At 35.8% G+C, this 17,781-nt stretch overlaps 1 protein-coding gene across 10 annotated transcripts in view; it reads left to right on the top strand.

Annotated features, from left to right (window-relative positions):
- Window positions 1-17,405, top strand: part of PNKP (polynucleotide kinase 3'-phosphatase) — a 285,690-nt gene extending 268,285 nt beyond the window's left edge. For 8 of the 10 annotated variants that reach the window (XM_072425518.1, XM_072425519.1, XM_072425521.1 and 5 more), the window contains 4 exons: window positions 2,676-2,785; window positions 3,497-3,584; window positions 3,668-3,729; window positions 17,165-17,405. In XM_072425518.1, the coding sequence (XP_072281619.1) occupies window positions 2,676-2,785; window positions 3,497-3,584; window positions 3,668-3,729; window positions 17,165-17,285 (381 nt within the window). In that variant the 3' untranslated portion in view covers window positions 17,286-17,405. Of the gene's footprint in view, window positions 1-2,675; window positions 2,787-3,496; window positions 3,585-3,667; window positions 3,730-17,164 lie in introns of those variants that run through there. The other 2 variants (XM_072425523.1, XR_011922635.1) reach the window with 2 other exon arrangements.
- Window positions 17,406-17,781: the final 376 nt, after the last annotated feature.

Here is a 17,781-nt window from a genome sequence, read left to right as displayed (position 1 = left end):
AAACAAAGAGGAGAAGTTGAGGGGAACATTTTCGCTAATCTGTCCGGAGTGAGATACCACCTAAGAGCCACCTTGTAATTGGCTTCTATTATTGCAGAGTTCAGAGAGATCCTGGAAAGGGAGTCTATCGTATCCCACCAATCTTCTAAATCCCAGGTAATACCCAATTCGGATTCCCAAGTCTTCATATAGAGCAATTTATCAGTAGGGGTCACCAAGGCCGAATAGATTACTGAGATTTGCCCTTTGGTTGAAGCTAGAGAGAGGCACGTACTTTCAAATGCAGAGGAGCGCATCTTTAGCTTTTTTAAGGATAACTTTTACAATTATGAATCATGATATATAATTCTGGGCCTAAAGTAAAGTAGGAGCCCTGAGCCATAGTTCCAAAATGAGATCATTTTCAGTCAGTCAGTCAGGGTGTCCTCTACTATTGTCTTGTAGAATTCTGCTGTTTAGTCATTGAGCCCTGGGCACTGGCTATTAGCAAGATGTGTAACAGTGGATCATACTTCCTGTTCCAAAATCGGAGAGTTCAATATTTTTAAATGCTCCTGGGATAGCTGCAGTAGTCCAAAATTTCTGAAAGCAAAAGACAAGACGGATATGTCCCCAGAATGCCCCGCATACAGATCAGAACATTAATTGTCTTTGTCCTGGATAAAGTTTTTTGCTGTTTGCCAGCCTTCACATCATTGATGGCTGAGCAGGGTTCTCTTCTCCTGATGTGTCATAGTACTCATGTATGCAGGCTTGTCATCTGCAGCCTTTTTTTATTTTACTACGCTGTGTATTGTGAAAGGCAATACACAAAAATGTAAAATGCATGCTGATGGACACCTGTAGTTATAAAGAGGTAAAGAGTTTATATGCTCAACATAACCACATTTAGTAGTTTTTGTATTCCCATGTTCCCATTACGCATCCTATAATTTTCTTTGATTCCCATCAGCTACGATAACTTAAAATAATTATTTTCTGTATAGCTTTATCACTCCTCCACAATGTTGTGGATAAATTTTGGCCCATGTTTCTCTACAACATTGGTTCAGTTCATTTACATTTGCAGGCAGTTGTTTATGCACAACGTTTAAAATCTTGCCACAGTATTTCAATCAAAATGAGGTCTTTGATTTTGAGTGGGCCATTGGAACGCCTTCATTTTTTTCATTACTTTTTAGGCATTCTGCTGCATATTTGCTGGTGTGGTTGGGACCAGTGTCCTGTTGCATCACACATTTTCAACAAAGTTTTAGCTCTTGCTCAAATGGCCTCACATTTGACTGTAGGTATATTTAATATACAGAGGAGTTCATGGTCAATTCAAAGAGTGCAAGGTACCCAAGTCCTGTGGATGCAAACAAGCTCAGTTGGCATAAGGTGCTTGTACTGATATTTTGTGTTGACTGTTTGCCAAATTTGGTGTTGTACATTATCCTCAGATGTTACATAGTAAGTCAGGTTGAAAAAAGACATAAGTCCATCAAGTGCAACCCCTAGGGAAATAAACCGATCCCAGATATAAAACTCTATAGACATATATGATCCAGAGGAAGGCAAAAAAAACCCTGGTACATTTTGCTCCAATGGGAAAAAAAATTCCTTCCCGATTCCATGAGGCAATTGGATGTTCCCTGGATCACAACAGTCTGTATTTTTAATACCAAGTTATATTTTGTCCTGGCCGAACCTATCTACTTGTCTGTCCAAAAGACATTGTTCCAGAAGTCTTGTGGTTTGTTCAGATGCAACTTTGTAAACCTTAGCTGTGTTGCCATTTTCTTTTCAGAGAGAACGGCTTTCTCATGGCATCCTTGTTCACTCCTTTTCTAATTGTACTGTTGTAAACTTTAATTAATATTTATTGTTCCAGCTGAAGCACGTAACTCTCAGAGGTCTCAAAGGGTTGTGTTGAATTTCCTCAGAAGACTGGCAATTGTCCTAAATGTTTTCCACTTGTGAATAATCCTTCTCATTCTACAATGATCGGCTTAAGATTGTTTGGAAATGGCTTTATAACCCTTTCCAGACTGATGGGTAGCCACAATTGCTTTTCTAAGGTCAATGCAGATATCTTTTCTGCCTTGACTTAGTGTTACCACACACCAGAATGTCCCAAACTAGCAAACTGCCAAAACTTTAGCTTATACAGGGGTGCGGGGTGGGACAGTTGCTGATTACCAATTATGTGCATTTAATTGCCAGCACCTGGCTGGTACTTACACTCTAATTCCAACAGAAATGTTACATTTTCTTGCTTCTTCTGTATTTTGACTTAGCCCTTGTTAAATAAATAATTACATAGTAATGTGTAATATGTTATGCGTCGTTAATCAGAGGTAGCATACACCTAATTTACGACCTACTGAGAACCAGTTTTTTCTTCTTCTCATAATTGTATATAATTTTTTCACTATACCTTTAAGCCAAAATAGTATGGTAGCTGCAGGACTGGATGACTCTAGATTATTAGATGTTAAATATTACTAGATGCTTATCTGAAGTCCCTGACACCCTGTAGCAAGCTAGGATCAGAATATGAACCCTCAAGCTTGCACAAGATAATGACAGCAACAGTTACTATATTCTGTCCTTATAACATCCCTTAGGTTATTATATTCTGTCTTTACAACATGCCGTAGGTTAATAAAATGTTTTCCTGATGTGTATTTAAGGACACTCTTGGAACATGGCAGAAGTGTGTATCAGCCTGTGAAGAAGCTCTGAGAAATGGCCAGAGCATTGTTATTGATAACACCAACCCAGATGTGGAGTCCCGGGGCCGGTAAGGCTAACCAGTTTTGTTTTGTGGGTTTCATAGTATTTGATGTTTTCTCAGTAATATTGTCCAGTGTTCTCCCCAGCCCCTTTTAGCCAGGCAAACCACCCAGCAGTTTTCAGTAGCCCCCCGTCTGTTTTTGGGTGATTACTGAATAGTTGGGTCACAATACAGGAGCTGCCACCTACCTACAATTTCTTCCCACCTGTTGAACACTGTTGTCTTTCTGTTAATTTTATCCTTTTGTAATTATTTTGTATACTAAAAAATAAACAAAATACTCCTTCACAAGTCCTCCCTTATCTTTGTCTGTAAGCAGCTCATCTACAGCACCTTTCACCTTTGGGATTATTGAATGCTTACTTACCTCACTCTGCACTGTTGTTTTTGTCCGTTTCCTATGTATACATACAAAGTCATAGAGTATAAAATACAGTCACTGAGATATAAAAGAAAATCAATAATGCATGCAAAGTGACACTGTCAGGGCCAAAGCTTCCAAAAATGCTGAAGGCTGTACTGTCAGTCAACAGAAAAGATGCTAGTTCCAGGGCAGGTTTTTGTGCAATGCAACATCAGTATACCATGTTTAAGAACTAGTGCTGCTTCTGATTACCCCTGCCATCATCCTAAAATTAACATGGTGACAGACAGCCGTAGTACCAGGTTAAAGTTTAAATGTATGTAGTATTACAATAACATGGTGTCATATTTCAGGTACATCAACTGTGCACAGAAAGCAGGAGTTCCAGCTCGATGTTTCCTCTTTACTGCTAGCATTGAACAGTCTAAACACAATAATAGGGTAAGTGTAGGAGGAGCTTGCAGTCTAAGGTCTAGCGGTTTTCTTTAATAATCCACTACAGTGCTGTACTTTTCTGTTTTCAGTTTCGAGAAATGACTTGTAAAGGACATGTTTCGATAAATGACATGGTGATCAACAGCTACAAGTAGGTTTTTCTTCCTTTCTAAACCAAAAGATCCCCTAAAATTAAAGGTTATATTTTCCTGCCTTCTAAGCGTATGGATGGCATTAAAGAATCCCCCCAAATCAACAGCAAAATAAAGTATTCAGTTAAAGGTTAGGTTAATTAGGATTATCTTAGTGAGTAGTAAGACAACAATCTGATGTGCATGTTATTTCACAGAGGTTTGAATCTCTTCTGTGTTTCTATGGATTTCCTCTGTATTACTTTGCAAGTAGTATTCCATGACAGCATACATGAGATGGCTGTACCCACCAAACAGGAAACACGACCCCCAAAACACATTGAAAACCAGCCCTTCTCAGGGCTACCCAAGTCTTGTGTTTCCTGCACATCAGCAGGAACATTCCCCCGTTTATTTTTCTTTTGGGTCAATAGCCAGTTTAGGACCCACCTTGCTTGCTAATGGTCATGTAAGTGCTAGGGAAGCTCTGCAGACTTGGGATTGGGGGAAGGGCAGATAATCCTTGGTTAAATCTTTCCTATATAGGGATCATAAAACTTTCCCTCAGATGAGATGTGAGCACAGCTCCTGGAAGCTTCTCATCTTGGGGCAGCTAGAAAGCCAAACTGTCCCTTACTGTGGCAGCAAATCCTGCCAGCTTCTTTTCATGGGTCTACTGGAAAGCCAGACCTTGCTCCTTATTAGGGTGTGGGGGGCCACTTCTGCCTGGATTTTAGTTTTGGGGCTTCTTGCACTTCTCCCCACATGTGTTCTACTAACTACTGTTGCACTAGCATAGTGGGGCTGTGCCATTATAGGCTACGTATTCCGAAGAGTTCCAGCTTTAAAGGAGCCTTAAAAAGATTGGTGGTTTTTTAGTGGTGCCAAGTTATTATTGTTTATTCAGGTTTAGCTGAAGGGGAATAAAGGGGTGTAAATATACAACAAAATGACACTACATAATTTAATGGAGTTACAACTTAATATTCTAGTAACAATTAGCATACCCAAATAAGAGTAACAGCAGCTGAACAGCTGAATTTAACAAACAGTGGTTATTAAGCAGACTTCTGTTGTGGCAATAATTTACAAAGTCAGGTTGAAAAAATACATCAAGTCCATCAAGTTCAACCACTAGGGAAATAAACATATGCCAGATAAAAACACTATAGGCATAGTTTATCCAGAGGAAGGCAAAAAAACCCTGGTTCACTTTACTCCAATAGGAGAAAAAAAAATCCTTCCTAATTCCATGAGGCAATCGGATGTTCGCCTGATCAACAGTCTCTTACCTTTACTCTAATACCGTAATACAGTTAAAATTTGTGCTTCTAGAGAAGCATCTAGCTTTTTCTTAAAGCAGTCTATAGTACTTGCTAAAACTACTTCCCCGAGGGAGCCTATTCCAAATTTTCCCAAACCTTACTGTGAAGAATCCCTTCCTCATCATGAGAATACATTTCTTTTCCTCCAAACATAGAGTGGCCCCTTAAAATGAATAATTAAGAGAGTTCTCTATATAGATCATTCATATACGTGTGGTCATATCCCCCCTTAAACGTCTCTTCTCAAGGGAGAATAGATTCCGTTCAGCTAATCTCTCCTCATAGTTGAGCTCCTCAATTCCTTTTTTTAGTCTAGTTGCCCTTCTCTGCAATCACTCCAATTCCACAATATCCTTTTTGTGAACTTGTGCCCAAAACTGGACTGTATATCTCAAATGAGGTCTGACCAATGCTTTGTACAGGAGCAGGATTATGTCTTGATCTGTGCAATTTATTGCTCTTTTATTACAAGAAAATATTTTTGCTAGCCTTGCACATTGGCATTGCATGCTATTATTAAGTCTATGATCTACCAAAACTCCCAGATCCTTTTCGATTTTTAACTCCCCCAAATATACAAACAACAACAACACAGGAGAGTTTTATCCCATAGGAGTTCAATTGAAGACTACTGTAGTAGTTGCCAAGCCATAAGGAATTATACTATGCGGATAAATACAGGAAAAGATGGCTTTTTCGTGCAGACTGACTATTGTTAAATATTTTAAAAGAACCTTTATTTATAGATAATACATAAAAAACATAATTCTGATTCAGACAAAACTGACTGGACAATAGGCAATATGATGCCCCGTAGGGAAATATAGAGAGTCAATGTACACAATGGATTAGACATATGCTCTTAAGGGTCTTTAAACATCTGGGTATAGATAGATTGTATTGTTAATGATTCATTGGTATATAGTTACTGTCTCAAGCCCGATGCGTTTCACCCGAAGTGGGCTTCTTCAGGGGAATTAGAGACCCTAGAAGTTGTAATAATAAAATGTATGAATAATACATCCAATAATAACCTACATATACTCAGCAAGTCGATATATACTTCAAACTGACTTACTCATGTAATAAAGGGTTGTAGTCGGAGAGGAAAGTAATCATTCTCAAACCATGGCCAAATAGGTTTGAATATTCTAATAACAAAAATATATATGAGGAGTGCAAGATATATTTAGGGTCAAAGATAATATTATATTATTATACAGTATCTTTATTGCCAAGACTTATGTGTAGAAACATGGAAGTTGAGTGGAATGTAATAAATATGTACTTGGTGTAATAGCGGTTACAACTTCTTTAAGGTAGGTATCCAGAAGTAGACGTAGAAGCATGCATATATAGCAGAAATTCCATTAAAGCTGGTTTTAGTATTTTTAGGGGTTATAGTACATTATTTAGGGGATAGTACTTACTTATATGTGACTGGATAGAATTTATAAATTGTACGAAGAAGGTTTGGTTAAAAAAATATTTTTTTTGTAACCACATCCAAGTGATATCTGCAGCAAAATAAAATTGCTATGGTTTGTGATCAATTATGTGTGTGTACGAATTGTAACATTTTAAATCAATTGTGATAATAAATGTATCCACAAGATGGCATACCTGTAGTGTTTTCAGGTTGTTGAAATTTTTCTGGGAATTATCCCAAGTACAGTGGTACCTTGGTATAGGTTCCTAATCCATTCCAGATCCTTGGACATATACCAAACCAATTTTTCCCATAAGAAATAAAAGAAAAATGATTAATCCGTTTCCATGAAAAGAGTCGAGTGCCTACTGGGATGGTGCTGAGAAGGGAGGAGGAGGAGATGTTATGTAATTCACAGGGAGTTTTTGCGCGGGTTGTTCACTGAATGGTAGCAACTGGTGTACTGACGCTCGTGAGTAGTCGTGGCTTTGTCTCGTGAGAGTTAAAAAAGGGTAGCGCGTGGTGTTATGACTCATTTTGACCCATACAAGTTCTAGCACAAAGCAAAATTTTTTGTGTCCAAACAGGACTTATACCTAGTTGGATTTATTCCAAAGCGGACTTACACCGAGGTACCACTGTACTTTGAAACACTCCTACATGTATAAAGTAATAGTGAAATTAAATTATTTCCCTTGAATGATCTTGAATGATCTAATGTTAGTTTAGTATTCAGATAGTAAATGTATAAGTGAAATGAAAAATTATACCTGATGAAATTATCTAGAAGAAAAAAAAACCCTTCTACTGGATTTATAACGAAATATACTGAAGATCATGAAAATATTTTAAAAATTTACAAAAAATTCTGACCGGTATTGCTAGAAGACCCCTCTATTAGTAAATGTATAGGGAAAGTTTCCATCTGTTACTTACCATAGAGCCCCATCACTAAGAGACAAAATTGGTAAAAAGTCACTTTAAAAACACCAAAAAAATAAAAAGAATGTACAAAAGTACTATCACAGGCGGTTGTTGTAAATAATGTAAGTGGATTTATCAACCAAATGACACTAGGTTCAAATTGCCAAAGGAAGTCAATTTTTTAGGCTGTAATTTAGTAACTTGCAATACAGAAGGTGTAGTGCACCTAGGGATATGTAGCTGTAATTGCTATTACATAGGAAAAACAAAGCGCAAATTAGAAAAGAATATTTGAACATATTTACAATATTAAACATGGTAATGTCACGGTTAGTCACCATATGGGTTAAAAACACAATTTCAATGAAGATGAAATAAGTCTTCAGTTAATGTGATCATGATATGCATGTACCAGGTAGACACTATAGATTTTTCATTCTGACATGATATGGTATTCAAAATTCATGAATAATTAGATCAAACTCAACATTGCTCAGTGTTAAATAAAAAAGTCAAAATACTATGGTTAAAAAAAAAATATACAATTGTATGGTAATTAAATTGGGAATAGTATTATAAGCTTAATTATTCTGCTATAATTCAAACAGTGTCTCCTTGATCCATGGATTTATGAATTACTGCATCATAATTTATTCTGATGGATTGCACTAATATGACATTGTAAAATTGGTTTGCTATTTAATGACATTCAAAACTGTCATTTACGTTGTACTTATTAATTAGAACCCAGAATGTAGAATTCACACTCAAAACAAAAAGAAAATGGATATTATTTTTATGCTATCAAATTAATATGAAATACATACACTTTTTAATTTTTCCAAATAAAAAATAAAAAAAAACTCTTTAGGACTACAACCCATATTAACATGTTTAAAATAAAATCAGCTGTTGCCATTCTTCAGTAAAGTACAAGCATCTCTTTTCTGTCAAAATCCTGAATAATTAGTACAAATGATGAAAGGCCAGTACCCTAAGTAATATAAAAATAAGTTACTGAAGTAATTGTGCTGAGCCTTTATATTTTAAATAGACAAGGAAAGGATAGAAAAATTAGCGTCTCTTTATGGCAAACTTGGTGGCAGCCGTCCGTCTCCTTCTGCTGTTATTGTTTCTACACTATTACAACATACTGGATTAATTTCTTACTCATTTACTCCTCAGTTATCGAATAGGTACATCATCATAATATCACTCTCTTAAGAACATTGCTCACTATATGTATACAGGCTTCATATCCTACTAAGAGTTAACCCTACCAAGGATAAAGATATCTTTCACTAACAGTTCTATTAGGTTCCGTATGGAACACATCTCGGAACACCCCCGTTTTGACCTAAGAAATGAATACTCAATAAGTTACACTAACCAATATACCGTCCAATGCTTATCCAACCTACTTACCTGCTATCTAAAACTGGCCCTTGATGTGAGTTCAGCTTCTGATCCTTCATCCTATCATTACTACTTCTACCGGGTCAATATATCAATCTCATTGTCCCCTGAGGAAGCCCATTAGGGCGAAACGTGTCAGGTGAGAATGTAATACCTGTACTAATAATTCTGACCCTTGAATCTAGTGTTGATGAACATCCTTTTTTAAAACACATCAATACAATACATTGCTAAGAGATTTTGTATTATGTATAGTAAACACAAAAGATTCTTCCTTATTGTGTTTGCATGGTTCATGTATATTGTTATGTTTGTAGGATTATTTTATATGACTTAAATAAAGGATTTTATCTAGTTTTAATCAAGTTTTCCATAAAGAGCCGCTAATTTTTCTATCCTTTCCTTGTCTAAAATCATGAATACATAAATACAAGAATGCCAACAATAAAAGCAGACACATTAAAGAAATCTATATGGATGTGACAACGGATGTAATGGACAGTATGAAATGCACTGAATGAGGAGTGGAGACACAGCCTCTAGACAGAGTGTCTCTCTACCCTGTATCTCTCTCCTCAGTAAAAAGAATGCTCTATTTACACTGCTTCTGGATGTTGTTCCTGAAGCTGATGTCACGGTGCAGCTGCACCACGAGCGAGACAAGCTAAACACAAAAGTGATTATATCACAGGCAACAGCAGTAGCTGCAGCTCCTAAACATGGGGCTTCATATATAGATTCCTTTCCATTTAATCCTGCCACCATAGAAGGAACAACTAAAAAGTAAGTGCGTTATGTATACTGATTGGAAATTTGTGGGAATTGTGTGTTGAGATGGAGGTTTAACAACAGGCATACATACGTGCATTTAATGGATATGTTAAACATAGTCAATTGAATGAATGGCATATGGAGAGATTTTTCAGCTCATTCACACCATAATTGATAATAAATTAGTTGAATATATTTTATGCAACTCAATAGATGAAGAGATATAATAAATCGTTATACTTAGGGGATTAGAAATCAATTCAAATTATTTAAGTCATGAAATGAGAGAAATGAGTTTGAAATAATGGATTTATTATAAAGAAAGAGATGTGATAATCATGTGTTCACAACTTAACATTGGGAATTATGACCTCCGCAGGTGATTGAAAACATTGAATGCACATGTGATACCTTACTAAGAAGGGAAAATCAACATTCAGTTTTGAAAATCTACTTCAATAAGTATTCACCCTATGTGATACACAGTGGCCTATCTAATACTTCACTAATGTGATAAAAATAGTCACATATCCATGTTAAGTGATGAGAGTTTTGATGTGGGATTCTTAAATACAACGAGAAAAAGTGGAAAAATAGCGGCTCTTTATGGCAGAAAATAAGTCTAGCATGACATAAAACCTTTTATTTCAATTACTAAATCATATACTTCTTAGAAACATAATTGGTAAAAGAGGCCATGGCAATGTTTAACCATGACTTTAAAAAATACTTTCACTAAAAAGTCCAAGATGTGGGTCAGTACTGTACATATGGTCTCTACCTACGCATTTCGCCCCTAAACAGGCTTCCTCAGGGGATTGCCGAGACCCTAGAAATTACATTAATGATAATAGAATAGAATTTCCACAGTATTCTTACAAGTTTGGCAATTTTTTTGACAAAATAAGCAGATTCATCTAAATAGTCTTGACTTACTGGGTATATTGACCTCACGAGAGGAAGGTGGAAGAGTACAATTAACCCAGAAAATGTCACAAAAAGGGGGAAATGACTCGATTGGAGATTCTACAATTACATATGCAAGTGTAAATAAACATGTTAATGTATTGAGATAAAGAAAGTAAATATAATTTATGAAATTTAATTCCTACTTGGAAGGCTATCTTAATGATGTAATAATTGAAATGTAACAACATTTCAATTATTACATCTTTTACACTTGTGATTATTTTTCATATGAAATTGTAGAATCTCCAATCGAGCATTTGTGTGGACGGGGGCCGCTGGCTTGCTCCACGTCTTAAACATACCAACAATACGGAACCAGTAAGTTAACCCCTTGTTGGCATTTTTCTAATACGATTTTTGAGCATTTAAACCACCAGTTTTCCATATTTTTGTTTTCCTTCTAGATAAGCTGTTCACATTTTTTGATACATATTTGGAGGAATAATCAACAATTTAGATGTATTAATCTCATTGTTTCATCAGGTATAATTCATTTCATACTTATACATTTACTATCTGAATACTAACCTAATATTAAATGATTCATGATTTACTAGGGAAATCATTTATTTAAATGAATACTTTATACATGTAGGAGTGTTTCAGGAAAATTTCAACAAAACACTACAGGTACTCCCATCCTGTGGATATATTTATTATCACCATTGATTTAAAATGTTACAATTCGTACACACACATAATTGATAAGAAACAATAGCAATTTTATTTTGGTGCAGATATCACTTGGATGTGGTTACAAAAAATTATTTTTTTAACCATACCTTCTACGTAGAATTTATTAATTCCATCCAGTCACATCTAAGTAAGTACTATCCACCTAAGTAATGTACTAATACCCTTAAAACTTAACTGGACCCCTTGTTTTTCTATATAGTCTACTTCTGGATACCTACCTCATAGAAGTTGTAACCTCTATTACACCAAGTACATACTAATTACATTCCGCTCAACTTCCATTCTACACATAAGTCTAAGCAATCAAGTAAGATACTGTATAATATTATAATAATTTATTTGACCCTAAATATATCTTGCACTCCTCATATAAATTTTTATTAGAATATCCAAACCCATTTGGCAATTACTTTTGTCTCCGAGTACAACCCTTTAATGCACAAGTAAGTCAGTTCAAAATATATATCTCATTGCTGAGTATATCTAGATTAATATTGGATGTATTATTCATACATTTTATTATTACAACTTCTAGGGTCCCTTTAATTCCCCTGAAGAGGCCCACCTCGGGTGAAACGCATTAGCCTTGAGACAGTAACTATATATACTGATCAATCATATTCGATACAATCTATCTATACTCTGATGTTTAAAGACCCTTAAGGAGCATATGTCTAATCCATTGTGTACATAGACTCTTTATATTTCCCTACAGGGTATCATATTTCCTATTGTCCAGTCAATTTTGTCTGAATCACAATTACGTTTTTATGTTTTGTCTATAAATAATGGTTATTTTAAAAAGTTTTACAATACCCAGTTTGCCAGAAAAAGCCATCTTTTCCTGTCTTTATCCGCATACCCCAAATGTATTCCTCCTAGACAGTATGAAGCATGCATGTTGTTAGCCTCCAAGTGCACAACTTTACATTTAGTATTATTTAATGTCCCAAATATGCTTGATGGAGAGTTGGGTTTTCAATTTAAATTATTTATAATTTTGCAATTGACAGAAAAAGAGAAAAAGGATTTGGAGGAAAAAAGATAAACAGTCACTCAACAGTCAAATGTCTTACACAATATCAAAAACACAACTCCTGTGTTGTCTAACTGTCCTTATTCAGAGCCACTTGTTCCGCAAGCCACAAGTGAGCAAGAAGTATTACCTAGTGTCCTATGAGTATTGAAGGGTTTTGGAGTGCTCAGGTACTATTCGTCTAATTTTCTAAATTGTATAGTGGGGAAAGGCTTTAGATGAGCTTTAGGCTAGTGCTTGATTTGAGAGTATTGGTGGGTGAAATGACATCTTTGAAAAATTTGGTCATTTTTGGATGATTTATTAACACAAATAATGACTATTGTGCCAGTGTAGGCTTGACGAGGACAGCCTTGAAGGGAGCCTCAGTCCCTGCTTGAAGTTCAGGTCCCCTGATCTATGACAAATTTTTGGCCCTTGGTAACCCATGTTTTGCACGTGAAGGAAAATGGCCCTACATTGTTTGATGGTATCAGCAGGGTAATCAGCAAAAATCAGTGTTTTCTTATTACTAGGGGAAAACTCGGAGCCCTTTCAACCCACAGTGGTGCCTTAAGACCCAGACCCTTGGGGAGAGTAGAGAGTAGTGGTACACAAATTATGGAGCTCCGTTTGTTTAATGTCTTCCGGCAGGCCAATAAAACCCAAAAATGTTATGTCTGGAGTGATTCTCCAGGTCTGTGTACTTCTCAGCTAGGGAGGAATATTGTGAACTTACAGTTTGTTGTTTTCGAGTGTTGGAGAACTGTAAAGAACTTGTCCTCTAAATCACTGATGTGTTGTTGCATTGCTAGGATGTCTCCTTCATGGTTTGCCACTGCTTCGGTGACAGGCTACAGTTACTGAGGTAGGGAGACCTTGATAATTTGCAGCAAATTTTGTAGTCCAGGTGTGATATCTCTAGGAGCAGTTATATATTTTAATTTACAATTGTATGAGTCCGAACAACAAAATTTTGTACCATGAGTGTGCAGTTTGTTTTGCTTTTATTGTGATATTTTGATGTGTTTTCTCAAATGAGGTGAGTGATTGATATAAATTAATGAACCACATCCCAGTTTGTATAATTGGATTTTGTGAAAAAGAACAAGGTTGTTAAATGAATATTGAGATTTTATGTGGTTTTGTATTAATATTCCTTGATACATTAAAAAACAATTTTTTTAGGTAAATTTTATTTCAAACTTCATTAAAATATACAGTAGGTCATAGTTTATTATTTGATGTAAAGAAATAGAATAACAAAAAAATGTAAAAAACTCATGTGTGCGTGTGTGTATCTTTTTGTCTCTCCTCTCACCTGATGAAGCAGACCTAGTTCTGTGAAACACGTTGGTACCACATAACATACCGTATTTTTTGCCATATAAGACGCACTTTTTCTTCCCCAAAACTAGGGGGGAAAAGTTAGTGCGTCCTATACGACAAATGTGTTAAAAAAAATAATTAAAATATTATACTCACCCGATACCCGATCCTGCGTGTGTCTCTGGCTGCAGTGTGTCTCTCTTCTCTCCTCTGCCAGCATCGTGTTTTCTCCTGTCTGTAAAGCAAAGCGAAAGAAGCGGGCACAGCGCCACCTGCTGTTCCCTGTCCTAACTGCCGTACAATAGAAAAAAAGCACAGAGTGATCAGAAGGGGAATTTGAATGACAGAGTGATCAGAAGGGGAGTTTGAATGACAGAGTGATCAGAAAGGGAATTTGAAAGGTACAGAGTGATCAGAAAGGGAATTTGAATGGCACATGAGTGATCAGAAGGGGAATACCGGTATGAATGGCACATGAGTGATCAGAAAGGGAATAATCTTTCAGAATCTTTTTTTCTAGATTTTCCTCCTTTAAAATTGGGTGCGTCTTATATTCCGGAGCGTCTTATACGGCGAAAAATACGGTAGTTGCAATTTGGTATATAAACAATGCAATTGTGTATGTATGTATGGAGGAGATTGTATTTTGAAGTCTGTTTAACAATAGGTCTTTTAAATCTGTTTGTTTGTTTTGTATTTTATTGTATATTTTAATGGTTTTAAATAGAATTTACCCTAAAAAAAAATGTTTGTACTGTATCAAGGAATATTAATGCAATACCACATAAAATCCTGATATACATTTAAAAACGTTTGTTCTCTTTCAAATGTTTCAGATATTTTGATATGGTTTTACATTTGTTGGAATAAATAAAAAAAAATAAAAAGGATTCTGTGTAACTTTTAACAAAATTATGATGATGCCCTAAAGTAGTCTCATTTTTTTTCACTCTCTGTTTTTTAGGGACGTGGCCTGTTTTGTTGCTTTATATGTTTTTCAGAGGATTGATTTTAATTTTCAATATATGTAGTTTCCCAAAGCACACAGCAAATTTATCCACACAGTGGCTAAAAAAAAAAGTTGTATGTCTTTGTGTGGAGTAGTTACAAACCTAATCTCTAATGAAAATGTGTGGAATTGTGGAATCTGTGCAGCCCACCAACAGTTGCCATTCAATGTGGCTGAGCTTAAACAATTCTGTAAAGAGGAGTGGATAAATATTGAACAGTCTCTATGTGCAAATTTTGTAGGGAAGTATTCTCCGCATACTCAAGGATGTAATTAAAGCAAAAGGTCCCCCAGTACACTGAAGAACAATCCTTTATGGCATGGGTTCTGTCTTTTTTTTTTTTTTTTATATCTTTGACTTGAATGTTATAACTTGTATTAAGTAAATAGAGCTGGAACATTTTTGTTTGTGTGTGCATTTAAGGCTTCAAAGCATCAAAATTTAAATATTTTGAAGGGGATGATTTTCCATACCCACTGTATATTTCTGCAAGCCTTTCATTTAAAATTGTTGCAACTCATCACGGTTTGGGTCTTTGATCTTTTTAATAAAGACAAAACTGTGTTGTTTTTTTGCATTTAGCAAGTTGCATTACAAATTGCATTGTTTTATCATTTTTATTATATGTATTGTAACTATATTTTCTAATGTTTTTTTTTTTCAGACACAAAAACTTGCAGAATATTACATTTAGGACAACTTGCATACACATATATCCCTGTTACACATCCCTTATGTATGGTACCTAACCAGTTTCTGATCATTTTATGACAGACTAAGAATGCATACATACATAGGATATCACTGCCCAAAATAAACGGTCAAGGCTCATCTGTGGTGAGATTCTGACCTTGTAATACCAGGACTATGGTTTCTAGTTTTTGTATTATTAACCCACCCCTCTCTAATTACTTATGCTTTCCTGTATGCTAACCTGAAGGATGACTGGAGTAATCTGGGTTGTCTGATAAATCAGTTTCCAAGAATGTTAAGATGGTACAGAGTTGTCCCTCCTTATCTCGTGTTTTGTTAATATAAAAGTTATTTGTTTTGCCAGTTTCTGATCATTTTATGACAGACTAAGAATGCATACATACATAGGATATCACTGCCCAAAATAAACTGTTAAGGCTCATCTCTGTTGAGATTCTGACGTGTACAGTGGTTGTGCAATGTCATTCATCAATAAACAGAGATCAGGAACAAACACTATGCATGTCAATAAAGGAGACAGTGGGGTGCTAATTGCTCATCCTCCCCACTCCCCTTTCTATAGAACAAAACAGGCGCTGTGTGTACAGTGCTCATTTGTTCATCTGTCACCATCTGTGCCAAAAAATCTACATGTGTAAATAACCTAAGGAAACATTGAGGTGAACTTCTTTTAAAGTTTTCTGGGGTTGTGCTTCCTCCTTGCTGGGCAAAGCCACTTCTCGTGTATGCTATTCTGGAAGATTCCTATTAACTTATTCTCTTTCACATCCCAAAAAAATAAAGAGTAAAAGAGATCATCCCTCTCCTGTGAAGCATAATACAAATGATAGACTTGAATTGTTGAAATTATTAACGGTTTTACATAATTCAAAACTATTCATAGCACTGGTTTGGAAGTGATGTGCTCAACAGTAAGGCATCGATTGACTAGAGCAACCTTTGACAACTTTTTTTACCCAAGTAGAACCATTGAAATGTACACTTTTGTGCTCACTTTTAAACAAATCAGTAAATAATGTGCCATTAAGCATTCCATTGTGACAGTGGATAATTTTTTACCAGTCACACGGGGAGAGACTCTAGGGGGCGCAGTGGTTTGCACAATAGTAATTTGAGCCCTGAGAAGGACCAAGGTGCAGAATCTAAGCAACAGCCAGGTTTTCTTCAGAGCCTCTAGTGGTAAGGATGTTGTGCTGCTGGCTGATACAAGGTTGCAGTCCTTGGGCACAACAGAATGGGCATGATATTAAACTATGCCAAATCACTAGGCAGGGGAATCATCAAAAAAAGGCTGGGGTTGAGACAGGCAGCAAGCAAGGGGGAGGTCAGGAACTAAGCTAGGACAAGAACCAGAAATCCAGGAACAGCACAAGGGAACAGGCTGGGAAATAACACTGGGCAACAAGGAGTAACACAGTAGCTTGACTTGGAAAGCACTTGATTAACAGAGAGGTATAGAGGAAATGCTCAGCAGACATGTTGCACAAACGCTTAGTGCTGAGCCAGCTAAATGGCCATGGGAAATTAAGAGGCTTTTTCCTCATTAGCCAGTGGGAAGGATGATACTGATTAAACCTGGAACCGCAGGTGCGCCCAGGTTTAGAACTGCCTGGGTGCTCAGGAGGGAAACGCCTGCGTTTTAGTGAGTAAGAGGTAAGTGTGACAGATCTGCTGCTCTATACATCAAGAAATAACTTTTATAATCCATAAATTGAATATCACCTTTAATTTTTTTAATAACAATTGGTGAGTCAAGGCACATTTTTTTAAAACAGAAATATGTCCTATTGCATTGGAGTCAATTGGGAAATTAAAAAATAAAAAATAAAATAACTTTTTTGCATTTTTTTTGTACAGGAACAAATATATGGCACCATCTTTAAATGAAGGTTTTAGTGAAATTCTGAAAATTAATTTTGTGCCAAGCTTCAAGAATCCAAAACTAAAATTGTTGTATCTACAATTCTCTGAAGGCTAAATGTACAGCGTCTTTGACACCCAAGATTGAAGATGAAGTGAAAAATTTACTTTATAAGGCTTATGTAATAAAATATATATATATATAACTGTGAATAAAATATTCAAAATCCAAAGCAAATTTTTGATTGTTACCATGAATTCCAACACTTATGTTCTGCGTTTTATTTTGAATATATTATGTCTGTTTACTACAACTGGCATTCTTTTGGTTGATAGAATTTACATAACTGAGATTATTGAAATATTATTGTCTCCCTTATACAAAGCTTCTGATTATTTTATAGAAAAATACTGCAGATGTACTTGCTGTTATATGGGGACTGTTTAGATTTTTTTACCCCCTTTGCAGTAAATTCCATGGCATGTTCCCTACTTAGGTTCATACAAAGCTGGGCTCTTACGCTGGGCACGCCTTATAGTTAGCAAATTATGATGCATATACATAAATATCAACATATAAATCAGATTAAAAACATAGCATTATTAAGGCAGGT

This window comes from Pyxicephalus adspersus, chromosome 11, assembly GCF_032062135.1.
Source record: "Pyxicephalus adspersus chromosome 11, UCB_Pads_2.0, whole genome shotgun sequence".
Lineage (NCBI taxonomy): Eukaryota > Metazoa > Chordata > Amphibia > Anura > Pyxicephalidae > Pyxicephalus > Pyxicephalus adspersus.
This window is presented reverse-complemented; position numbering and strand designations above follow the sequence as displayed.